At 37.6% G+C, this 27,326-nt stretch overlaps 2 protein-coding genes across 6 annotated transcripts in view; one reads left to right on the forward strand and one right to left on the reverse strand.

Moving 5' to 3' along the window:
* zbtb46 (zinc finger and BTB domain containing 46) overlaps window positions 1-6,991 on the forward strand; it is a 90,467-nt gene extending 83,476 nt beyond the window's left edge. For all 4 annotated transcript variants that reach the window (XM_044114794.1, XM_044114812.1, XM_044114819.1 and 1 more), the window contains one exon: window positions 158-6,991. In XM_044114794.1, coding sequence (XP_043970729.1) covers window positions 158-598 — 441 coding nt within the window. In that variant the 3' untranslated portion in view covers window positions 599-6,991. The remainder of the gene's footprint in view (window positions 1-157) is intronic.
* Window positions 5,469-27,326, reverse strand: part of slc2a4rg (SLC2A4 regulator) — a 43,007-nt gene continuing 21,149 nt past the window's right edge. The window contains exons 3-9 of one of the 2 annotated variants that reach the window (XM_044114831.1): window positions 24,260-24,360; window positions 21,675-21,907; window positions 17,633-17,733; window positions 14,993-15,266; window positions 14,140-14,289; window positions 12,929-13,056; window positions 5,469-12,039 (exon numbers count right to left, since the gene is read on the reverse strand). In XM_044114831.1, the coding sequence (XP_043970766.1) occupies window positions 11,928-12,039; window positions 12,929-13,056; window positions 14,140-14,289; window positions 14,993-15,266; window positions 17,633-17,733; window positions 21,675-21,907; window positions 24,260-24,360 (1,099 nt within the window). In that variant the 3' untranslated portion in view covers window positions 5,469-11,927. The remainder of the gene's footprint in view (window positions 12,040-12,928; window positions 13,057-14,139; window positions 14,290-14,992; window positions 15,267-17,632; window positions 17,734-21,674; window positions 21,908-24,259; window positions 24,361-27,326) is intronic. The other variant, XM_044114840.1, reaches the window with a different exon arrangement.

Below are 27,326 nucleotides of genomic sequence, written 5' to 3' on the forward strand. Positions count from 1 at the left end.
AATACATTTTCATAATACGCCATGCATAATCATGGTGGATCATGCAGCTATTTAAATGAGCTTCACTTTGAGAACTGAATTACTGAAACTTTTAAAACATAATTGTAATAGAAAATGTCCCTGAAAAAACATGGAATGGTGTGTCTCCGTCCCACAGGTCCACAGCAAGGACAAGAAGTACGTGTGCAAGGTGTGCAGCCGGGTCTTCATGTCCGCCGCAAGTGTTGGGATCAAACACGGTTCTCGGAGACATGGGGTCTGTGCCGACTGCTCGGGCAGGGGCATGGCTGCGCTGCTGGACCATAACGGGGAGACGGGCGGAGACATCTCCCCCGAGGAGGAGCTTTATCCTGGGGACCGGTTTCACGACGACCAGGCGGAGTGCGATGGGGACGGGGAGGGGGAGGAGGAAATGATGGTGGAAGGGGACGGTGAGATTTTGGGAGAAGGGGAGGAAGAGGCGGGGAAGTGGAAGGACTCAGGGATGGCCGCCGAGGCACACAGAGCACTGGACAATGAGAAGGAGGAGAGCGACTCCTCGGCTCAGGAGGGGGAGCAGCATAATGGGAGTGAGAAGGACTTTGCTTGGATCTCGTAGAACCCGTCAAGCCTCCTGCTTGTGGCTCGTCAACCAATCTCTGGAGATCTCTGATCTCTCAGGCAGATTCCTCTGCTCACTTTACCCACTCGCCCACTCACCGTGGGCAGGCCTTCCTTTGTACGGAGATGCTGTAGGGTGATGCGCGACAATGATCGAAACACTCAAACACTCCACACACACACACACACGCATACACACTTTCTCAAGCTTGACCGCCATAGAAGAAGAGTAATCAAGAGATGGCTTGAGTGCAAGGCTTTTTTCCGCTTACCTCCTCCACTTCAGATGCAGTGATTTTCTGTTTCTTCTTCTTCTTCTTCTTCTTCTTCTCGAGAGTTCAGGCTGGAGTCCAGCTGTTTTCTGCTCTGTCACAACAGGTATCAGGCTGCCAAAGACGCAGCCGGCGCTAGACTGCAACTTTGTATGTTTGCCATCACAATCATTGCAGGAACCAAGGATCACAGGCAGAGTAAAGGGGGACAGCCAGGAAGGAGGGTGTCTCAAAGCGAGAGTCTAAATCTATTGCAAAGATCGAGTGTCAGGGTTGGGGGACTGCGAAGCCCCAAGTGACACATTTTCTTTTTTGAGTCCTACTGCCACAGACTTGCACTTTAATGACAACTGACTCCTATCAAAGTCCTGAACCCATGGTTTACATTTTTAATCTGATCTTTACTTACCTGAACAACTCGGTGACCGCACCTACCTTTAAGGATGTACCTTATGTCTTCTCTGACTGTTATCGCCAGATAGAAATCACTGAATCTTTGTGCAGATTGCTGATCATAAAACCTATGCCTTTTCAGTGGGGTTCTTAATCTTTTCTTCTGTTAAGTTCACCACCTGGTTTCTATTGATCCATTCCAACAGAAGATGGAGATTTGTACATAAAGATGTAAAAGAAAGGGGAAATAAATGCTGTGTGAGAGAGAGAGGCAGAGAATGAACTTTGCTTTTACAAATTGGGGAGTTTAAAACAAAATGTTTCTGCTCTGACAGTCGATATGAGCACACAGTGGACCTACCTTACACTAACAAACACTCTTTGTCTCTCTCGCTTGTCTCTCTGGCTGAAGTTTATGAAGATAGGACCTGTGAGCCAAGTCTCTCACACCTTTTTTTTCTCCCTGGTTTTATTCTGTTTTGTTTGATTTCCTCCTCACTCAGACGTGTAAATTCCAGTTTCTCCACACAGAATATGCAGACACTTTTCGCGGTAACTCTTTTGCGTGCTCCGGTTCCTCCTGCTTTGTGAGGTGTAAAGAAAAAGGATCAACGTTGTGCTTGAAATTCAGAGATTTCAGTATTTGTAGAGAGTGTAATATTGATTTGTTATTTATTGAGAACCATTTTTTTTCCCCCTCTGTGTCTGCGTGTGTGAGTGTGTGTGTGTACGTCTGAATGAGGGTTTGGCGTTTAGAAAGAGTCTACACTGATTTTTAAGATTATTTCTGAATTTTTTGGCAAAAGTTATTGACAATTCAAGTGAGACCGATGACATGTCTTATTATTATGAATAACTATGATTATTGTTGTTGATGTTACTATTATTAATTATTCTTATTAAGTGCGGGATGCTAAGCTTTACTGTGTGTGTTTCTTTTTTTTGATATTTTATATCTTGTACAAAAAGAAAGCTTTTATACTTTGCCTTGTTGTGGATAGCAAGCCATGGGGCTTTTTATCAACCTTTTATTGTGTCAGTTTACGCTTTTTTCTGTCGTATTTACTTCTTTTTTTTGTACTACTGAGGGGGAAAACACATTCACTGTCCTGCTCCTCTGTTGAATATTGATTGAAACATTTATTCCGCTTATGCTTTTTACACCACTAATGTACACTAATTGATTATTATGGAACCAAAAAAAAGGGAGAAATATACCAATCTAGTACTTTTGTATACATGAAGTGCTTTTGTTTTGCAGTCTGTGTTTTAACGAGTGCTTTTTGCCTTTATAGTTGTGGTAAACGGTTCTTTGTTGGGTTGTTTTTATTTTATTTTGGGGGTTTTCCCATGAGCCTGTCGCTATTCATCACAATCGGATTAAAGAAGTGCACGTTTCTTTTTTTTGTTTTGTTTTTTTATTATTGTTGTTATAAATGAAGGGCTGAGTGAGAGGGAACAGCTAGTTGTTTGAAGACTGCAAGCAGATTAGATTTTTATTTTATTTCTTCGCAGTTAAAGTGACACACAGTAAGGCAGCTTGCAGACTAAACACTCCTCTCTAACGCAAGTGTGTTGAGTCTGCAGTTTGGATCCCAATCTTAAAAAAAAAAAGAAAAAAAAAAAAGGAAAAGAAGTGCTGCAGCTGTAACATGTTGTGGAAAACATGTTGCCTGTGATGACTGCACACATCAGGCTCTCTGCTCTGCTGCCAGTGCCATGGACTGTACTTCTCATCAAAAAAAAAAAACAAACAAACAAAAAAAAAAACTCAGCACAACTTGTTATGCTTTCTTCATTTCTAGCAGCTCTGCTATCCAATGTGTTTTTGATCCATTTATCAAATTATTCTTTATTTCTGGGGTTAAAAAAAAAGACAATGGGGTAGAAATTTTGATGAATGTTAGTAATGGGTGTGGAAGGAGCCCATGATCAGTGACAAATCTCTGTCCTGCGGTGCTGTTATGGCCACTGAGAGACATCTGGATGTATGTTTGACTCCCCTGGACCGTTCCTACCCCACACTTTACGCTCTTCTCACGACCTGTGCTGTATGTCCTCTTCCTCATTCCGGGTTGTACTTCAGGAAAACGTCCGCCATCGACCCCTCAATATGTGCCTCAATGACATTTTCTTTCACCCGCGTGCTTGCGAGAGTGTCTGCGTGGAGAGATGAGATGAATATTTGTGTGTGTGGATAGAGATTACGGAGATGTTGGGGTTTTTTTTCTCCTGAGAAGACAAATCATAACGGGGCAACTAGATCCTCCCTCCTTTCCTTGACCTTTCGTGCCCTGATTCTGTGGTCTTAACTTGCATGCCTGTGTTCATTTTTGTCATACCAAAGCGACATCTTCGGCATCTGCGCACGGCGGTCTCATTCCCCACAATGCAAAACTGGAACTGTTTGCTCTTTTTGCAGATGAATATGGGTATTCTTTGACGTGTACAAACTGCAATCCTCATTCAGCCTGTATAGCTTGACTCACACGTGAAAATCATGAAGCCATAGATATGGGTATATCTATATTCTACTATATTTAAAAAAAAAATAATAAAAATTGGCGCTTTTTACTTTAGATTTTGTTCTTCTACTAAGAGTGATGTGTGTATACCTTCATATATATGAATTTATATTACTATTATATATTATTTATTTACTCTTTCAAGTTTCAAAGGGTCTTTCATTTGTAAAAGGTCACACTTGAAGCTTGAGGTTTGTTTATTTTTGTTGGGAATATTTGTTCAATATGATACTGACTTTATAATGATTATTATCATAATCCTGTGTTTGTAACAAAATGTGGTAAATAATCAAAAAAAAAAAAAAAGAAAAACTGTCCTGTTTTTACTCCTGTTTTGTTTTTTGGGCAGATTTAAGTGCTCTTGTGCTGATTTTTAATTTAATTTAATTTTTTCTTGGTTGATAGTACTGATCACAGAACATTTTTACGGTCAACCATAAGCCTTCTGTTTCGATGTTGGGTCCAGCCCGCGAGTTGTCCAAGCCTCTTTCTAACTTCATGTTTAGTGGAAGAATTAGCTTGACTATTATTTGCAAAATCCAATCAGTCTCAATAAATTTTGAAATTGCTGCTGTAAAGACATGAGCAGTGTCTACTGTTTTTTTTTTCTCCTTTGCTTATTTTTGTCCACTGGGGGGCGCAATAGACAATTTAGAAAAATTTAAAAAGAATCCGTTTGGAACATTTTTGTCAAATGTTCTTGTCTTACTGTATATATAAAGATTCAGACATGTTGCACTCCAGAAAAAGTTGTGAAAAAAATCCTTAAATCAGATTCTACTTTAATTTCTTTTTCATTTCAAAAAGTGACACCTGGTATTAAAATGTGAAAACTTTGCTTTTGTCCACTGGGCAGCACTTTTATTAAACCTTTCACCTCCACACGAGGTTTCAGGACCAAGTGATCTCTGTCCATTTTTCTAAGTAATCAATATTTTTGTCTAAATTTGCTCATAAATTTTGTATCATTATCCTGCTGAAACCCACACTGCAGACAAACCCTTTTCAATTTTCTGGCAGACCATCATTTATATCTAGTTAAATGTCCTGGTAGGGGTAGCATGACCCATGGACCCATTGAAGTGGCCGTCACCGATTTGAGTTCCAACCCGGTGACCTTTGCCGCATGTCTTCCCCCTCTCTCACAACCCACCTTCCTGTCGAACGACTGTCAAATGAAGGCACCTAAAGCTAACAAAAGTCTTTTAAAGAAGTATATAAATAAGCATGCGCCGTTCCAAAGTCTATATTGGAATTTTCAACTTATTTCATAACATTTCTCACGTTTAAACACTAAATTGCACGATTGAAAGATGCTAGTCACATTATTTAGCAAACATTTCATATTTCTTCAATAATAAATCTTAATAAATAAAAAGGGTTTTTTTAATATAGCAATACATCTTCATAAACTTGAAAAATACATTGTAATAATAATGTAATTTTGATTATGTGTTAAGATATCTAAACATAAAAGTTTAACAGGGCAAATACAATACTTGAGATCCAAAACACACATGTATAATTTATGTACGTTTGTTACTTTTGGTTGAATTCTAATTTTTCTTGCAAGATGGATTTGGTAAAGTATTTCTATGTTAAGTACTATCAAGAGATTTTCACACATCTTGACCTAGGATGTCAAAAAAATAAAAAATAAAAAATCTGAAGCCAGACGTCTTCCATTCAGGTTTATTTTTATTTATCGTCACATTACATCACACAGATCACATTATAAGCATCATACATGTTCATCCATCTTTTCAAGCACTAGTCAAAGGCTTGACATTCATACGAGTACTCCTTGAGTGCACTACTGCTCAGAAAGTGCTTTCTCCGTGTGTGTGTGTGGGCCTGCTGATGAAGACCAGAAGCAGAGCCCACCCAAAAACAGGAGAAATCTTGGCCTCCAGTGAAGACCCAAAGGCTGATGTCACATTTCCACCAAAAACTCTTCCAGCACTGAGCGTAGTCAGGGCGCTCCTAGTATGTTTGCTTCCACCATCAGCATTGAGTTCCTGGATACTGAGAGGGGAAATCTAACACAAAACCCTTCAGTGTTGTATCTCCTAACATACACACAAAAATAAAGAATATCAAAAGAATGAGCAATGCTAGACATGCACAACGTCGTCAAACTCAATCAGACAATCGATGGGAGAAAAATAAAAGCGTAAGGCTCAGTAAAAACACAACAGCACGGGAAAAAAATGGTCGTCAGAGGATGGGGTTTAACAAACGCCTGGACAGACAATACAAGCACAGGAGAGGGAGGTGTGGAGCTGCCATTGCAATGAAATACATGTGATTTTGAACAAATATATATATTGTCTTTTTGCTGCTGCTCTTTAGTGAACAAAATGAAAACTGACATTCAGGAAAGCAGCACATCAATTTTGACGTATTTGGTAAGAGAACAAAAAGGCTTTTTTTTTTTTGATGCACATTTCAAGGGTTTAGTTTAGCTTAATGTACTGGCTAAAGGCTTGGGTGGAACCACAGTGAAGCTGAATAGCACACACAAAGGAATTGCTGCGGTGAACGGAGAAGCGGGGAAAGACACTAACAGCATGCTGTCTGTTGGAATGCGCAGGGCAGGATAAAGATGCCCCAAAAGGTAACAATTTCCATTGTGACCAAAAAAGTTGAAAGCGATCCTGACTTGAGGACAACTTCATGTCACAACCACAAACAACATTCATGACAACAAAAAGTACACAAACTCACACGAAATGACCCAGTTGGCCGAATATAGAGGGCAAAATGATAAAAGTGGATCATAAATGTCACCAAAAGGCATGAAAATTTTTGTTCCGCTGTAAATAGTCATTGCACAAAGATAGTAAAGCAATACTGCATGGTTGTGTTATTCCATATGATTCATCAGTGTGGCGACAGATGGTTTTTAGGCGTTAAGAAACAAAACAAAATAAGGACGCGCAATAATTTCTCAAAATGGCTAAGCTAGCCAGCAACTACACGAAAACAACAAAATGAATTTCTATAAGTTGTACATTCAACAGGTTGTCATTTTTTTTCTCCCCTTTGCCACTAAGCTACAATATACATTGAATCAGTTCACTATAAGTTTGCAATTGCCTTTAAAAGTGAAAGAAAAAACATATATTCTGAGCAACAGTAATGTAAAAAAAAAAAAAAAAGAAGAAAGTTTCCTTTTTGTATAACAATAATATAACAAAACAACATGTGACAAAGCCTCACAGAACTCTTTGTCTTGCTTTATGTACAACAAGGCCCTGAAACTGCAAATGTTACCGCATGTTGTGTGTGAACTTTGCCGTTTCCCGCACACCCGTCAGCAGTTAGTGTCAATCTCCATCCACTGGTTTCTAGGGAGAATACATTGCTGACAGTAAACTTGAATTTAAACTAGAGGTGCACTGATCAGTTATTTCCTGGACAATACCAATGTCAGATTTTTTTTTTTTTTGGAGGATCGGACGTGCCGAGTACAATTTTGATTAAAACTGTTTTTTCACTGCACATAAAAAAATGTGGCACATGTTTTCTGATAGAAGATGTAGTTTTAAACAGAAAATCAGTGGATTACCAGATTCATAGCCAAGAAATGATGGGAGTTCTTAAAACATTTTAAAAATGTGGAATAAGATAGATGTATCACAGCCAATTAAGCAAAAATTGGTACATTATTATCTCTGGCTATTAGATTGGTGCATCTCTAGTTTAAGAGCGAGTGATCTTTTGAGGATAAAAAAAAGTTATTCAAAATAGAGTTCCAAGCTCCATTGTTAAACACAGAACTAATGGGGCCAATTTTAACAACGGAGGATCCAGTGGCAGTTTTTGCTTAAATGGCACCCAACAGTAGCTTTAGGTGGTTCTAATGCCAAACAGAGGAAGAAGAGTTCTCCTGTGTGTTTTAACAAATAGAGTAAACGTTTCAAAGATCTGATTTATTTTTTAAGAATTTCTGTGCAGTATAGCATAATTCAGTCCAGTCAAAGAATCTTAGGTATTAAACAAGTGATAATCAAATGTAGTCCCAATTTCTAAAAAAAAAAAAAAAAAAACAACCAAAAAAACCCTGTGAAATAGCCCTTTTCAACAGCACCACAGTAGTTGTTGTAACTCAAAGAGCAACTTCAGCCTGCTGCAGTGTTCAGCCATATTTACAACTCTGAATGCAACTAAAAACTTGCTTGTAGCACAAATGAAAAAAAAAAAAAAAAATCTTCAGGCTGGCCCTAAGCTGTGGTGCCCTGGGCAGTGAGCCACATTGCTCATAACAAAAACCGCCACTAAGTGGAACAGTGGGGAGAAAAACCCTGTTTCCTCTAAATGGGTCCCATTCTCTGCCAACTGAAGCTCTCGGTACATGGACCTGCTGGTGTTTACATACGGGATGGAGAGACCTAATGGGTGGCTTTTCATACTCTTATCGACAACCAAACCAAATGTACTGAACAAAAAAGTGGTATCCAGCACTAATAATTGTATGTACATACATAAAATACATTATCTTAGTAAAATGTCAAGAAGCAGGAGCTTTTTTTTTTTTTTTTTTTGAATGACAGGAAGAGCAAATTTGCAGCAGTGTGTTTAAAAAGCATGTGAACAATGCAAGGGGGGAAAAAAAGACCTCCAGGCAATGAACACTTTAAAGCATCTTCTGTTATCGAGATGATAACATGTGGCTATGTACTGAAACTGGTGTTTCCCCGTCACTGCAATAAGGCTGGAACCGCTTTCAGCCCATGGCGCTCATCCTAGGAAAGGCAAAGAGATCGACGACTGCCGAGTACAACACTGTACTTCCAGTACCACGCGTCTCCAACTGTCAGTACTACAGTGTTAGGTACAACATCTGACACCGAGCACGAGACTGTAGCTGTCAAGATCACTTGCCATTAATGGGAAAACCCCCTGGGTGGGGTGCTCCTCGGCCCCCTTTTTTCCCCACTGTCAGCCTGTGAATGGATCCCTCCAGACCCATCGGGGAAAAAAACCCCAAAAACAAACAAACAAAAAAAACCCCAACCTTTTCACTTAAAAATCTGTAAATACAAAACGTTCATGTATAAAAAACATGTCTATGCGCAGTACAGCGTAGTGCAATTTCTTTAAAGGTCATAATACCCTTTCCTTTATGTTTAAACTTTTATTGGCACTTGGTGAATTTGGTGACTGGAAGAGGCCTGCTGACCTAGCTTATCTGGAACACACTGATATATAAAATATTTTAACGGAGCATCATGAAGGTTTGAACTGTGATGGTGACTATGTCTGCTTAATGTTTTCTTTAGCTCTCATTAAAAAATGAATACAGGTCTTTTTTTCCTTTCTTGTAGCTGATCTGACCTGCCGATGCTAGAAAACAACACAAGTGTTTTCACGGAGACGAGAGGTTTGATGCTGTCGACTTAAACACGGGCCAAACAAAGAACACGTCCTCTGTGAGATCTGATCAGGTTGACAAATAAAAAACATGCAGCAGAATTTGAGAAGAAGGCCAATGCACAGCATACGTGTCTTTATAAATTTACACCTATTGACATAACTATATCTCTGCAAATGTGAAAAAGAAAAAGAAAAAAAACACAAAGAAAGGGTTTGTTTTTATCATTTCATGTCTAAATCAAAGGTCAAAAGATGAGGAGGATAGGTAGTCAGAATTTCTAGACTTTAAAGCCGTATGGGGCTACTTTGAGTTTTAGGAAAATAGGAATAAATAATTCAGCTAACTTTTTCCTCAGAATTAACATCATTTAAAAGAAAAGAAAAAATAAAAAGGTCTAGATTTTTTTTTTATACACAAGTTGAAAACTGATTGAGTCAACTGAGGAAATTTACAAAATTGACTAACAATGGACGTATAATCTGAAAAGATCTGAGTGGCAGCCAACTTTTTTTGTTTGAATTTTTCTCTCATTAAAAGATTTTCTCTCTGTGTAAATACATCAATCGTAAGTGCTTTTTTTCTCTTTTACTTTGGAAATGTAAAATTTGAAAAAAACTACATTTTAAAGAGGTGGACAGCATTTAATTTTTAATATTAGAAAGTTACTTTTTTCTTTGCCCTGTACTTCTTATTGAAAAATTTATCAGGTAACAAAATGGGTTCTAAAGTCAACTATTTTTATAGATACAGATTACAAGTACTTCCACCATCTGTAGGACACCTACAGATTTTTTTTTAAATTCCTGCCCTTATTTTTGTGGCCTCAGTCTGACTTCAATACGTTTATTCTAAATACGCAAGACTCCATTTGGCCCAAAAAAAAAATGATTCTTGCTAGATTCGCTTCCACATAAATCAACCCAGATTTGCAAAGACTCAATAGATTATTTGTACTTGCTTTCTTCAAGTTATAAATATATATTTTTTAAAACACAGGACAGCCTTGGCCCCCTGCTAAGTTCAATTTGGTATTTACAACTGATAAAATGCTCATAAACAGGTATTATCATAGATGCACTAAGAAGCTGGATGATTACAGGAATTTGACAATTTCCAGTTTGACCAGTCTCGACAGGTGATTGGAGTCTGGACTTCAGTCTTTGCTTTTATCACTGAACATAGAATTTATGCAACTGCAACCATGTTGCTGTGATGACATGATGATAATGTGATGGCTTTAAAAATGTTTTTAAAAAAATCACAGAATTAAGGTAATGATCTCCATTTTCAAGAAAATACCCAAAGAGACTGATTATCATTAATATAATATGCAAAAAAAACATATAAAATGCCAATGTCAAATCAGTTTAACTTTGCTTTAAATTAGTACAACTCTAAAGACAGCTTACAGCAATAAGTATAGACATATTTTTTATGTTTCTTAATTAAAATTATTAGAGGGAATTGAAATCTAAAATTTGTATCAACAGGTCAAAGCTTTACCAAAACTGAAGTTTGGAGACTAAACCTTACATCGGTGCGTCATTATTCAAAAACGTGCAAGGCAATTTATCTTCAAAAACTGTGAGAGATGGATGTATTTAAGTTAAGATTGTTAGAATGCGGCCTCTATGTGTTCTCCCTGCATTCACAATTATCATCAGTCAAACTATCAAGTTCAAAATGTCAAATGTTCACATAGCAAGGTAAACAATATCTTTAAGAACATCAGCTGTTAAAAAAAATAGCCTTTTTGCTTCAATTGTGACTGATAACCACAGAGAAAGAAAAATAATTAAATGCTGTCGTTCCTCTGATTGCACGATGCAATTGCAAGTTGATTCAGCAGCTTACTGCTGAAAATAAACTATACAGGACATAGATATCAACTCTCAGGCAAATTGGGGTTACAGTGCTACTTTAGAAGACAACTTATCTCTGAAGGGTGCATAACAAGATATGGGCATATATATATTTATATTTTATAAACTGTGCATTTTTCTAAAATATTTTGGGACATCAAATGAGAACTTTTTGTACCACTTGTGAATGATTTAGTGCAGTGTTGCAGATGTAAAAAGTTGTTTTTAATTAGAGTAACAAAGTTGTTTGATGCTAAAATTATGTGTATTCAGATTAGCAGTCTATATTTCCAGTAAAAAGGCAGAACACAGTGTTGTTACATCTTAATCTAAAACCTATGACTGTAAGTTGAGAATTTGGCAGATTTGATGAAGACCCCTAAGAGGTGGCCATGAGAAACTGATCTGCAACAGTGATTTCACTGAGCATATGTGATTTTAACCGTTTAACCTTGGAAAAGAGCCACAACCCACCAAACAAAAAGTAGCTTACATAGTGCTCTTACAATGAACAACAGGGTATAACAAAAAGCTTATCTGTACTCTTCAAACGTTGCTTTGATTTGAAGCAAGTGGGAAATAAACGAATCTGATCAGCATCCAATATGTTTTGTTTTGTTTTCCTTATTTAGCTGTGAGTGAAAATGACTCAGTCTTAAAAAGCCTCCGGATCTGGGTAAAGTTGTTTTGTTTTTTTCTCTTTGTGTTTTGTTTTGATATTCTCATTGTTTTTGGAAAATGAAAAGAAACAAGGCAAGCCTTTCCCCCTGCTGGCCCAGAGGAAGCAGCATTGAGAACCTTGCCCTCATCTCTTCGTGGAAAAAAAATGTCAACCTCGGCTGTCACTCCGAGCGAGGAGGAGCTCGTCTCCCACAACCAGGGGAAGGCAACTGGATTAGTCGGTGAATCTCTGACAGGCTTTTTTCCATCGACAGGCTGTGCACCACATGTCTCTCTTCTCCATGCCGTATACCTTTCGGCACTTCTTAGCTTCCCCACGGGGTTTCCTTGGAAACAGCAGATGTGACAGTGTAAGGACATGCACAAAGACGTCATCCAGCGTCTCACACAGACACAAAAAAACAACAACAAAAATATGCACATTCAGTCTTCTGAAGTTAAACTACATCTGGATGAATCCAAAAAGAATTTAAAAAATAATTTTCAATTAGTTAAAAATACAATCCTAACTATTTTTTACCCCATTGGATAAAAGATATAATTAATAATAATAATAATAATAATAATAATAATAATAATAATAATAATAATAATAATAATAATAATAATAATAATAATAATAATAATAATAATAACCCACTGGTCATTGGAATTATTTTTGTTAACTTTACAAAGTGTTTTTTGCCTGTTAAAATGACATTCACAGTGAAAACATGTCTAAATTTGCTTTGTATCTGTCTGTGTCATTTGACTTTGTTGTCTGTGTGGGGGTGAACTACTGCAGCACTGGTCACTAAATTCTAAGACATTCAAAGCAAAAAAGTTTAAGTTTAAGAAGATGAGAACAACATTCTTTTAAGCACACACAAGTAAATGCAACTGTGCTGTAGTATGTTAGAAGCAGAATTATCAACAGGTCACATTAAAACAGAGAATTAACAAAATTGAGTTAATATGGACAATTCTGGAAAGGTACGTTTCATCTCAGACATAGACTAGATGTAAAGCTGTCTGGTCTGCAGAAACTTCTGTTGGGTCAAAATATCTGTTGCTGACCTTTGAGAGAAAATGCTTACTGCCGAGTTCAGAGAACAAAGAAACAATTGCAATATGGCAGGTGCTTCAAAGTAAAGATCTGAAACCATTGTATTTTGGTAAGAATTATACAGACTCTGATGACAACAATAGGTTGTGAGGGGAATGGCGAGTACATACCTGGTTCCTGCTGCTGATTTAGTTGCTGGCGTTACTAAAGAATGGTTCTTGTTAACGGTGGCGTGCGTGCTGATCGCAGGCTGCCGCTTTTCGCCAATGCAAACAGTGCGAACATGTGTCACAGGGCCCTGCACAAATTGTAAAACATTTACTGACTCAGTGAGGCACTAAAATAAAGAGGAATCACAGAGTCAGGTTTAATGAGAAAAAGACATCTGAAAAAAAAAAGAATAATTAATTATGCAATACATCCCTAATTACTTATGTTGTCATAAATAATGACAACATTAAAATGGTTATGTCAGAGATCTTACTGATTTTCTAACAATGATCTGACTAATTACTTGTAAACCTGTGAAATACAAATCTGGATTTTCAGCTTCTCAATTTTCCACATTAAGCACCTTAATTAAAACAGAAATATGATTTATTTATAAGCTTAAGAGAAGCAAAAGCAACTTGTGAAGAAAAAACAATTAGCCTATTTTGCAAGGTGACTGGTTAATAGCATTTTATTTAATCAAGTTTAACTTAAATATTTATGCATTATTAAAAAACATTTCCACAACATTTTGCAACCTTGCAAATATTTGTACTTTTTTCCTCTTTATGCTGAATTTCTTCAAGCCACAATGTCACCTTCCTGAACTCTGAACTGAGCAACATCTAGAAGCGTCTTCTGCAGTCGCTAGTCACATGTCATCCAACTTTGCACAGCTGCGCTTCTGACATCAGCTCTTTGTTTACCCTACCTTTTTCTGTAAAACTGCATGGTTAACATAAGTGTTACGTTATTAGAAAGCAAACATATGTGTGTTTTATAACTACATTTTGTGTTTTTGCAGATCTTAAACAGGTCTGTGCCTGAGGATGTTTAAGCTCTGATGTGTTGTCCTGCATTTAATGGGCACAGACTGATTCATTGTAAGCCTGCCTTCAGCTTGATTGAACTATCTACATGTTTTAAATTGCATTCAATGTATGAATTCAAATACTTAACATCAGGTTCCTTGAAAACATTTCCATCTCTAAATGAGTACAAAGCCATTGCAAACAGGAATGGTAGAAAAAAAAAAACTAATGTGAAAGTAGACAAATACAGCTACTTTAGCACAGCAAGGACCAATAAAAACTTCAAATGGCTGTAAGTGGACACTGCAAGTAAGGAGTGAAGATTGAGATAAAAATGCGTGAGACAAAGCCTCACTCACCGGGGCGCCTTTAAAAATGACAGGAGAGGGCTGCTGCCAAGACACACTGATGCCATTCCCAGTCCCTGTTCCAGTTCCAGGCCCGATCCCATTACCACTGCCTATCCCAGCCAGCTCAGGACCCACTGGGATACTCACTGGAGCGGTGGCCTGGAACATGGACAACCACCCCACACAGACAGGACAGGAACACCAAAGAAACAAGGAGGGACAAGAAATGTGCAGGGGGAAAAAACAGATGAGAGGAGAACAGAGTGGAAACAGATTGTACAATTAGTAGGAAGGCATTCATTCCAGCTTTGCTCTTTACTAGTGATTTTTCTTAAGATGGCTGAAAGATTATCAAAAATGCATTGAAAGGTATCAGAAGACTAATACACAAATTGTGCAATGTAGGACAAAATGAAAACTGGTGAAGCAGTTAGATAACTAATAAAATAAGTATTTTTTTAATTATTATGGACACAGAAATGTTTCAACAAATGCAGTTTAAATAATTTAATTTGACCTTTGTTTATATATAAAGGAATGTTGCAGTAAAATAAAAAGGAAGAAGAAGCAGAGGGATGTGGAGAAAAAGAGGAAGAAGGTATAAAAGCAAATAGCAAAATCATAACGATACATTGTTTCACGTTTACATAAAAATCTTATATAACAATAACAAAACTAAAAACAGTTCCCATTCAAAATGGGAACTGCTCTTTCGGTCACTGCTAACCCCCCCACATCTATGCTGGAGCAGATTTTCTTTCTTGGTTTTACCTGCTGATCAGGAGAACAGCTGCAGCATTGACATTATGCATTAAAACCTCTTCAACTCTTGTTGTACAGTGTGTATGTGTGTGTGAATTACCTGGTAGGCATGGTCAGTGCGGATGTGGCAGAGCGTGGAGGGAGCCGACTGACTGAGCACCGACGAGGTGTGGCTCTGTGAACCGTTCACGCCGACGTACTCAGAGCGGGACATGTCGCTCAGCGGCGGCGGGAAGATGGGCGGAGGGCCAGCCGTGGTGGGGGAGGTAGGTGTGAGGCTGGACAAACCCTCCGTCAGGCTGTCCATGTTGACTTCAATCTCTGAGTAATAAAAATCCTCCTCTCCATCGCTGTAATCTGAGTCGCTGTTTCGCCTGCAGAGAAAAAAATTAAGATTTTCTCAAAAACTTAAATATATTATAAAATTGTTTTTTTGTTTTTTTTTTTTTCTTATCCAGAGCCCAACACCTTGGTGTTGAGAAATTACACATATACGTTTTTGGTGCCACTACTTCAACAAATTACTGTGTAATAAAAAAAAATACATTATTTTAACAGGAGGGGGCAGCAAAATTCTACAATCCTGTCAGCGTGCTTTATCTTTTAATGTGGGAGTGAAAGACAAACTTTTACTAAAATGTTGGCAAAAAAACCTTCTTTCTTATAGATTTTAACAAGGAGTTAATGTTGCACAAACATTGTTACAATAGTATTACATCTCTAAGAGTCTATGCAGCAGCATATATGATAGGTGTGTGAAAAATCAGATAAAGATTAAGGGCAAATGATATCAGCAGATCATGTGAGGGCAATATTAACTGTGAAAATGACAACATATGTTGCCATAGATCGAGTTTCCTCTCTCCTCTATTTTACAGTTATGCTTCCAGGACTTTCTGTGAATGTTAGCATAATCAGCATCCATGCCAGACTCCATAAGGATACATTTTTTATTGCCCTGAAACTGTGACACTTAGCATACATTAGAAAATAATAATTCCATAACTAATCCTCCTTTGCAAGATTAATATTATAAACACTTATATTGTGGAAATGATATATTTGTTATATTGTCAAACTTAGGGACATATACTATGATGAACTTCTATTTTTTTTTCTGTTGAATTTAAAACTAACAACTTTATTAAAGATCCTGTAGTAAATTTTTCACTTTTATTGTTTTGATTAGAAAAAATTGGAATCGGTGAGTCAAGTAAATACAAGCAGAAATATGCACGGTCAAGGAAAAGCTTAGTTTGTGTGTCTCTAGGGTATCATTTTTTAAAGGTTTGCAAAAGAATCAGCGTTTCCACAAAGGTTAAGTTGGGAATAGACTATGCAACTTTCACAGTCTTTAGAGATTTTGAAAAACCTTGATGCACACACCAACAGACTGGTTTCAGCAGATTATTTTATGACAACTGATAGACTGAGTAACACTTAACTGTGTATAATGCAGTGTCATACACTACATGATTTATGAAACCAACTGAAGTCAGCTGAAACACACACTTGAGTTTAAGAATGGCAGTAGTGTGCCAGTGTCTTTTATGCCATTGATAAAACTTTATAGAATAAGAAAGAGTTAAGAAATGGGTGACAATTGTTTTACTGCTGTACTCTCTTTAATTAGCTGTTGGAAAAACATGTTTGTAGTTGGGTCTGTTAATGCAACACAACTGCATCCAGATTTGGCTCCAAACATTCAGACATGTTTTATTGACTGTGACTGAAATCGATTTGGGTTCATTTCATGTTTAAGCCTTACAAGCTGACAGACTGTTGTGCCAACTAGTTATCCTCATTGTTCTCGCCCAGTGGAGACGGGTTCAGAGCAATGCAGACCGTGCCCAGTGTAGTAAGCCTTCGGGGGAAGCAGGCTTTTACAGTTCGTACACTGTGGGACTGGAAAATTAACCCTAATCTTACTATGCTAAAAGCCAGATTGCATGATAGTTGGCAGCTAATGTCTCAAAAGTAATCAACACCCTGTTTTACTAGGTAGTTTGATGATATGCCAAAACCTAAGATCCAAACCTAAATTTAATTTCTATACCAAAGTATCCAGAAACTGTTATGGCCACTTAACCTTTTTGCAGAGATATTTCCTTCTCTCAGGGTTATTTGTTTTTCAGAGTATACTGGCATTCCTTCTAACTGCAGATGGTTATATTTTCAGGTACAGGAAAAGATGCAGTTCACTCTTAACATCAAAAAACAAATATCGTGCTTCTTGCAGTTTATTTTGTTTCACATTAACATGTATTATCTTTCTTCTTCAAAGTGTTTCATGTGGTAAAATAAATAATGTATAGCAAAAATCCAAAACTGCTGTCAAATGCAATGATCATGTTTACATTTAGTAAAACAGTGAGGACAAGTAGAAATGTACGACTGTCACATCAAAGCTTTTTGTGCAAATCAAATTACTTAAATTATTCCGTGGTGGTGGTGCATATGTGTGTGTGGGTGTGTGTGTGTGCGTGCAGAAATGCAGTGAGAATAAAAACAGCATTGCAAGATATATATATATATATATATATATATATATATATATATATATATATATATACATACATCATACGGTGAAAAGAGAAACAATGATTAAGTTATTATCTAATGTATAAAATTATTTTTTATCTTGCATCTGAAATAGTTTTGCTTTTGTTGGTTTAATGAAAGTAGGAGCTGGAGGAAGACAGAAATTCTCAGCATTCCTGTGATGATTATAAAAACTTACCCCAGGTGGACGGTGCGGATATGTCGCTGGATCCCTGAGGAGGTGCTGAGGACCTTTTCACAGTTCTTCCACAAGCACTTAAACATCACCTTCATGGAGTTCTGAAGAGATAAGATTTTTCATTTTAATAGAAGTATCTTAAGCAACATTAAAAATAAGGCCCTGTGCCACCTGCACATTATTGATTGGATAAGAGGAAAAAATGTAGAGTTAACTAAGATAAAGAAAAAGCGAATCCATCTCATAATCGAACAAACACGCTGCTTTGCAGATCTATAAGTCTTTTGGATTTGGATTTTGTGCAGTTTGAGCTATTTATGTCTAATTGGAGTTTAGCTTTTAGTTTTTTGTTCTCAAATAACAGAATAAAATAGGAAAAGCAATCCTCGTCACACACTTTAGATAAAGATGCGTCAGTTAATCGTAAAGAGATTTCCCTGCTTCCCCTTGATTCAGTATGATTGGTGATAAGCAGATCAAATTTGAAAAAAACTCTGTTTCCCCCATTTGCATCAGAAAGTGAGAACTCACATAATTTTAAATCTCTAAATCCAATAACAAGCGGTAGTATTTATTTAAGTGAATAAAAATCTGATAAAGATTATGAACATATGCTTAGGTGCATAAATGGGGATAATCTTGTTTTCCTTCACTTTCTATTGGATGTAAAAGTACAATCCCCATCAAAGTCTTGCCCAATAAAAGTCTGATCGGTTCATCTCTGCTTTCAGAGTAGTAATACTGTAAAAACACAAGTTGTACATCATGTGATAACTTAGAACACATAAAGTAAAAGATAAATATGACAGATAAACATGAGAGATGACAGAACATAAATATTCGCACATGCTCTGAGACTGACAACACTGGAAAAGATTTGCTGATAAACGAAACCTCCAGGATGATATGCATATTATTGAGCACACCATTAAATAACTCCCTCAGAAATGAATCATGTCCAGTTCTCTTCACATCGTACTTATCACAAAACACACAATACTCCTACTTGACTCTTAAGCAAACCTTTATGGAGAGACGGAATACATGTGGTCTGATTTTATTTCATTTTCTTATCCACATGCCAGTGCTGGCGGCAGTCCCTTATGCAGGCAGAGACCTGCATCTGTGCTAATGAAAGACGGTGGGTGTGTGAAGTCTCATTGCTCTCAAACAGCCCATGAAGAAGAAAACAAATGATGCAAAAAAAAAAGGAAAAAGAGCAATGGAACATGTTTTTAATGAACACTTTTGTAAATTTTTTCCTGAAATGTCTTCCTCTCTCTTGTTTACCAGGAACACGCTCGGTACTGAGCAGTGTTTGCTATTCTGCTGTTCATAGGAAAAAGGAAACAGCAAAGCAAGTGTTTAATCCCACTAACAATCACAAATCACTTAATTCCTTAAGAGATTTTCCTTTTAATACAGTACTTTAACACATTTACAGTAGGACTTGGGATTGCTGTTAATTTATCCTCTTGAGTCATTGCCAAAATCAGACATCCTACAATCCAGTGTACAGCTGTGTGCCATGCAAATGTTCTAAACCTTTAGAGCTAAACTGCTGGTTCAATAAATCCCTGAAAGAGAAGCAAAACATTTTATAGTTGTGCTTGAGGACAATTTCACTTGGTGAAATCAACACAAGAGAGCAAACAAGAAAGAGTAGCTGGAACAACAAGTGGTCTGGAATGACCAGGCTACTATTAATGACCTTGACCCTGTCCATCAGTGTTCGCGTGGCTCGATTAGGAGAAAACCAATGGATTCCACTGCTTTCAGGGGGTTGTTTCGAATGATATTGTACATTACAAAGAAGATAATAAATAGAGACTTAAGACCTGTCTTAAGTCTGTCTCTGCTCCTCTACAAAATCTGCTTTAAAGTATAATCCAATCACAGAGAAATTGGGGGATTAAGATAAGATTTTGGGTGCAGTCCTGGGAAATCTAATATACCCTACAGGAGCACAGAAATGCTGCACTTATGTGTAACCCTCCAAAGAGCCAGTTAAAAGTTCTGTTGTAACGAGTAACAGACCAAAACATCAGCTGTTGATCAGAATCCAATGATTGTCAGCTTGGTTATCAGGCATTTGGAAATCCAGATATCTGATCTATCTTTTCCCCCCAATCAGCAAACCCCACCATATGTGAGGTGTAACATGATGTGCACTGACAACACTTTCAGACGTGGTAGTTGTTACTGAAGTCTCTATTTAATTTTTTATATATATTTGAAGTTCATTTGGTGCCCTGCGACAGACTGGCGACCTGTGTGATGGGTGTACCCCGCCTCTCGCCCGAAATGTAGCTGGAGATAGGCACCAGCAACCTTCCCAACCCCACTGGGACAAGGGTGAACAGAAAATGGATGGATGGGTGGATGTTCATTTGGGCTGCAGAAGAGAGAGAGAACTGTATTTTCCACAGACAACAGGAAGGCTACACATATTACAGCAAAGTTGCATTGCTTTTGGATGACATGTGTTGTAGTGAAAGAGCAGCTCCTGGCAGTTTGATTTCCATCTTAAGACCTTTGCTGAATGTCTCCCTCCCATTCCTTCCCATTTTTCTCTTTGCCTGTTTCCTGTCTGACTGCTGCCTACAGAAGCAATAAAACATATAAAACAATAGTTTTAGCTGTTTGAAGTTTTGACCCTGTAAACCCTGTCATGTAACATGATAGATCTGGAAGTGTCTAAAAATAAACCAGTTCACTTTTCATTGCTTGCTTTGTTATGAGTAAGATAGGTAGGCTCAACTAAACTATAGCCACTAGTCGTATAGTATCATGCAATATTTAACAAGTTCTCTATTTTTCCTTTGTACTCCCCTTTGTGCTTTACATTTGATCCTACTGGGAAGTAATAACTTGGCACACTTGGTCCATTTTTTGACGGCCAAGATTAAAGCAAAGCCTTGTCAGAGATAAGTATAATGCATGCAACACTTGTACTTGAGAGAAAATATTGGCACAACTATGTCCAAAAATGTACTTAATTTGTTGATTTTAACCTCTATGAGGATGAATGAGAGAAAATCTCTGACAAGTAGGTAAATTTAAATTTGTTAATCACAGAACAATGTGCATGTTGTCCTCACCTAACATCAGCTACTCAAAATGAAATAGATCATTGTTCAATGTTGAAACAAGGAGAGCCACTCCCTACATGTTTGACATTTGACACCAACTTGTTTGAATCAACATCTATGGGTAATATGAACACAGATTAAAACTGCCAATGCCCAACAGTGGAAACATCACTTCATCATAAGCTGATGAGTGTAATGTGTTCTGCTTTGCAGAGAGCACAGTTCAGGTAAACTGAAGAGAGGAGACCTGTGTATGTATATCAATGATTGTAGGTGCACAATTGTAAACTTTGACAAGACACGCATATGATTTTTCTTATTGTTTATATTTTTTATGCTTTCCCAAAATAATCAACATAAGAGGAAGAAGATACCTCAGAAACCTTTACTGTATTGCAAATATATATGTGTAAAATCTATAATCTCTCCTGCTAGTCCTTGGAAACTGAAAAGAGAAACTCCCACACAAACTGTATCTTAACCCTCTTCAGCCACTGTAGGTATGGAGGAAATGTCTATTAATTTGTCCTCCTCCATAAACACACTCCAACTGCTCCTGCATTTTTTAAGTTTTTGTTCAACACATGCTTTATCCCTCCACCAAAATCTGAATCATCTTCTTCGTTCTTGCTAAAGCTTTTTTTCCCCTGATAGGCCTACAAACAGTTGGGAAGCTTATTTATAGTGAAAACACTTCCACATTCTGGACTGTCTTAATAGAACAAAAACAAGATGAAGGGAAGTGAAAGAGTGAAGTTAATCTATTATTCACACAAGAAGAATGTGACAGGCTTTATGTCAGAAGCTGTAAACTGCACAGTGTTGACATTTCTGGAACTTTTCTGCTGTTTTTAAAAACAAAACTGTCTTTGGGAAACAAAAAAAACTCCCTCACAATTCAAATTCAAATTTGAACAAAACTAATTGTGTCAGAAGCTGATCATTTTCACCTTTCGCTTTCGAGGGATGGGGTCCTCAAACATAAAATGTGTGCTCTCTGAAACATCCTCACTGGCATCATCTCCGTGGGCTGAGTGCAGGAAGCCCGTATTGGCATCTTTGGAAAGTGGTGGGGACGGTGTGGAGGGCACTGATTGGTCACTGGCATCCCAGCTCCAGTTGCCGCTCGTCGAGCTGCTGTAACTCGCAGAAAGCACCTCTTTCCATGTTTTGCTGGCTGGCTCTGGAGGCACAAAATAAACAGCAGAGTTTATTCCAAAACCCCAGTTATAACCAAATGTTTCTTTTCCCTGAATTTATCCTGGAGTAATTATTAATTTTTAATTTAGGAAAACAAATCAAAGCACGTATCCAAGCTTATAAATAAAGAATGGGATTGACAGATATAGGATACAGTCCACTTCCAAGTACAACATGGAGCTGAGTCACAGACCAAATGTATAAACTCCCATGAAACAAAAAAAAAAAAAGACACACTAGGTGTTAAGACAATGTCAGACAATTTACAGATAACAGATTCACATTAACAGTTTATAAAACCTCACTAAAACTGTGATCAACCATCATATTCCTGTGGTTCTGCAATGTGGTGAGTTATGTAAGCAGTTCATAAAACAGCTCCTCCTAACTTAACTGTCCTCTGAGGGGAATGAAAGCTGAATACCACAACAAAACCTTAAAGGGATAGTTCAGATTCTTTGAATAGGGGTGCTATGAGCAATCCACGGTTAGTTTACTTACATGGAACCATTCATACGTTAAGCTATGTAAGTGCTTAAAAAGTGACATATGGTGACTGATGCAGAATAAGAAAAAGAAACTTTTTTCATGCAGGTAATTAGTTAAATTCTTTTACCAAAAAGTGCTGTAAACAAAAATGTTTTAGTGACAGGATTTTAAAATCTATTACTAGATATACAGGGAGCCAGTAACAGTACGCTAATTTTGCAACAAACGTTATGTTTGTTAAACTCCTATTTGAGTCCGAAACATAATCGGGGTTTCTCACATGCTTTTGAGTTTAAATGCTAAACTCAACCTTCCCATTTTTGGGACCAAATCCCTCTGTGTCTGTCTCATCTATATTAACCTGGGTTAAATATCAACCCATTGCCTCATTTATATTCATTTATAATATGGTCACCTTGACTCAGTGAATGCAGTGGACTACAATCATGTGGTGACATAGACATATAAAGTTGCTTGTCATCAGCAACATACATAGAGTAGTAGATATAGTACTCTATAGTCTAGTGGGATCCAACTGTAAGTGGTGAAAAAATTGGTCTGAAAATGAACCCTTGAGGAATCACAAAAATTCATTTTTGTTCTTCCAGATTTAAAATGTTTTAAACACAAATTTCCTGTCAAAAAAAACAACAACCGGACAATTCCACACATCTTTCCAGGATATCAATCATTATGTTATGAGCAACTGCATCAAAGGCAATACTGAGGTTAAGTAATACAAAGACAGAAAGTTCCTGACCCATCATTGTTGAGATGTATACTGATCAAAACTTTTACCACTAGTGTCTCGGTTCTGCAGTGTGATCAAAATTCTGCCTACCGTGATAAAGAAATTATTTCTCTCTTTTTATCTCAAATTTGTTCATAAACTATTTTTTTTAACTATGTGTCAGAAACTGTAGACTGGATATGGGTCTGTAATGACTTGCTGATAGATACATTCAAACACTAAATAGCCATAAAATGCTCGGCCAGATCTGGTATCCTTGTGTCCAGAGCAGATCAAATTTTTTGTGAGAAGGATGAGTGGCAAAGACATTGTGCAGATGAAAAAGAGAAGAGCAGCTCTAATTTTAAATTGTTATTGCATTTTGGTATGCTATAATTTTTTTATCTTAATTTATTATCATTACTTATGCCTTAGGGCTTTGAATAGTTACGCAACAGGGAAAGTCTAACAGGTTTTGTCTTGACATGATTTCACTTGACCAGCTTTGACTACTTTGCTTCTGGAGGTAAACGTAATCTTCTTTTAGCCAAACTGAAGTTGATCAATGAGTTGTATTGTATATTACAGATATAAAAATGACAGCTCAGGACCTCAAAATATACATTTTTTTTTAGATTTCTTGGCATTCTAATTTAAAATGATCCACTCTCTCTTATTGAGAAAGGGAAAAGAAACTACCAACCTGAATGAAATGCTCCCAGAACTTTGACCGTCTGGCTAAGCTGGCATGAAAAGGGCAACAACAGCAGTGCTAGACGTTGTGAGAGGAGCTGTGTTTATAGGGTCAAAATTTAATAGAACATGAATGCATCAGAAGATAACGAAATATTGCTGATAACATTACAAGGTTCTATCTTCCCTTGGATAAACATTCAACAGGTTAAATTGATTCAGGGTAAAGGAACATCAAGCGATTTGAGGTGAGCACTATCCCCAGCCTCTCAGAGCGTAGAGTTAGCACCCTTTGGCAGGTTTTAAAGTAAATGTACTTGATTTATTTAAGATGGAGGATGAGTCACTGTTTGATCATGCAGCTCCTACTGAGGGAGCTGTAGCTGCAGGGTGGAAAAGAAACCTAAAGGCTTATGGTGTTACCTGTGGGCACAGAGGAAGGATAGAGCACCAAGGGGGACGTGGACAGTGAGGTCAAGACGGTGGCAGCCATCACCTCCTTATCGGCATGACCTGAGGGATTCCTGAAAAACACACAAACAAAGACAATATGTGAAAAAATAAGCACTCACTTCATGTTTGAAGAAGTTATATAATTGTGTATTTGAAAACACAACAGCACGACTTTAAATTCTGTAAAAATGGAAATATCAGTTGCTAAGCAAAATAACAACCCTGATAGCAAAAAACAACCATGAAGCAAAAATAAATAAAGCAAACTAGAAGTAAGAGCGTTAACAGATGTTCAGTGAGCCTTGAACAACTTGCGCTGTGTGTATACATGAGACTCTAATGGAAAGCCTCTAGGGTGAAAGAGCCTTATAGTGTGCTTTTTACACTGCCTGTGAAACCTTGCTGGTGAAACTAAAGAGAGATGCCTTCTGCTCCTCCTCTCCACCAGGCTCAATACTGAGAGAGCCTGCCTCATTCTAAACCTTTATGCTACACAGTGGAACCACGACAAATGCACGTGCAGCACGGCTCCAGAGGGGAGGTTTTCAACATGTGGCAATTTCAGAAAAATGTTGCAGAACAGTCACTGAAAAGCTTCCTGCAAACATTAACAAATCTTATCTGCTTCACACACACTATTCCTCTCTATTGCTTGTATTTGGCAATCTTCGCCGCGGTTCCTGCCGTCCTTGAAAGAGAAATGTGGGGAAAATTGTTTAAGGCCGGTCCAAGAACTCACCCACACACTTGCGCACATTTGCACACACACACACACACACACACACACACATAACAGGATTTGTTTTTTCAGGTTATGTTAGGTAGAACAGCGAGCTCTCCAAGTGAATGTAGTCAAGTAGGCACATTCTAGAACTGTATAAATGTGATATAGACCAATAAAAGTGGGCAGAAATCTCCAACTCTTATGTGAAGAGAAAGGAAGCCTGGAGCTTTAAGTGGTTCTTGTCCCGCCCCCCTGACTTCTCCACTACTCAACCAGAGTAAACTGGTTTGAGGCATTCTCTCAGCCAAGCCCTAAGCCCTGGCTAAGCTCCACAGTGAGTTTTAATGCAAGCTCGCGCACAGAAATGCACACAATCAATTAAAAAAAACTTCCACAAACATGTCTAGAAGTGCGCTTCAAGTGATCAACCCTCCATCTACCTGCACAAACAGCAGTTTGTGAAATAAAACTTTACTTTATAAAGAGTTTTACAGAAGCGCAGAAAAAAAAAAAAAGTTTGTAAGTGGCTGAGCTCCCACGCTGATGAGAATTTGCTGGATAGGGAGCAAACACATCCCAACGGAATGTACCAGATATCTCTCAGAAAGAAAGACTGTGCACTCCACCACACTCCACACAGAAAGAAAAGTGTTAAGATATGTTAGTTTTACTCCTCTACATTGTCAAATAGAACCTGAGTGCTCACAGTCATTGAAGAAAATTCAGAGTATAATAATACTGCTGAAAAGGACACCAGAACTACACAAAAATGAGTAAACGCAATATGTATAAACAGCACAGACAAATACATGTAGGCACACACATAGTCTGGCCAAGAGATAAAGAGATAACAGGATTAGCTGTGTCCTGTTTCAGTCATTAGCCATGTTTTCAGTACTAAACAGGGCTAGCCAGGGACACGGTTATGACTTATGGAGCTCATTTCTCTGCTGTTTGTTTCCATTTCATCATGAACACAGGCAACATGATATCAGTTTGAACGTGGAAGTAAAATTTGCCTTGAAAGTGAGAGCTAAGCCTGCTTGAGTCTGTTTTCTGGGAGCTACATGTGTATATCATTTAGAAGGGAGAAGGAAGCAAACAGGGTAAAAGTATAGCTAGCCTTTAGGTTGAAACCAGAGTTAATCCAAATTTTATTATTCCTCCCTCTCATGTACATATGCCTGCAAACACAGACACCAAGACACAACCGACACTATTACCACCCACCTTCCATCCCCAGCCTGATTTCCTGACATTGAGCACTTTCCTTCCTCTGCTTCCCAGAACAACCATGATCCCTCACAGTCACCACAGCTTTTACATCTGGTGCACATTTCTCTGTATGGATGTGATGAGCAAAACAACACATGGACATGTTTTAGACATCTTTTTACACAAAGCCAACTGATGATCTTTTTTTCTTTTTTTTTTATAAACAGATGACCTAATTTGCTCTTCTACTGATTTTGATATCAGTGTTTACAGCAGATGGCTGCCACATTCTGCCATCATAAACACCAACTGCGATCATAAAAATCAACTCCGACAGATAACTGCTCCACCATCGCCGCTTATCGCTCACTTTCATGGACGTGCGACCCTAAATGACATAGTTTCTCGTCTCATCTGTCTGTGGAATAACTATGAAATATTTAAAGCTTGTGGGAGAGCAGAACAGGAGGAGGGCACAAAAACTGCAACAAGGTCTTTAAAAATCTGTTTACATCTTCTAATAGCAGGATTTATTTTAAAGCAAGTTAAACTGAACATAGTTTTATTTAGGCTTCCTGCAATTTCTGCTTTTAGGGAAAGCAGATATTGCTTTAGACAAATGTTGTCTCTGTGTGGTACTTATACATGCGGTTAAGAGGATGATGAGGTCCAGTTTTGGGCTATTTTTGCTTTTTCAAATTTAGATGTTTGCAAGCACAGTTCACTCAAAGATAATATGATAAATTTTGCACTCATTTTAATAAATTTACATAAATAGCCTGTGGTTACTATGTTATTTTACCAGGTGTAGGGAAGCCATTCATGGCAGATGTTAAATTTAACTCCATCAATGACAAGTGTTTCATGAGGTGCCAGTTACTTTAAGTGAGAACTTGGCTTAATCCCATTTTAGTACATGTGTGTTTATGTAACACATAGTACCTTTCAAATTTATGCAGCCACTAGAACTTAAACTGATCACTATTGTACTTTATGTAATAGAAAAATTTGTGCATAAAAAGTACATTATTGTAAAGCAGTGGGAAAGGAATTGCGTTTTTGAAATTGTTTTTAAAAATAATAATAAAAAGGCCCTGA

Source organism: Gambusia affinis, linkage group LG01 (assembly GCF_019740435.1).
Source record: "Gambusia affinis linkage group LG01, SWU_Gaff_1.0, whole genome shotgun sequence".
NCBI lineage: Eukaryota > Metazoa > Chordata > Actinopteri > Cyprinodontiformes > Poeciliidae > Gambusia > Gambusia affinis.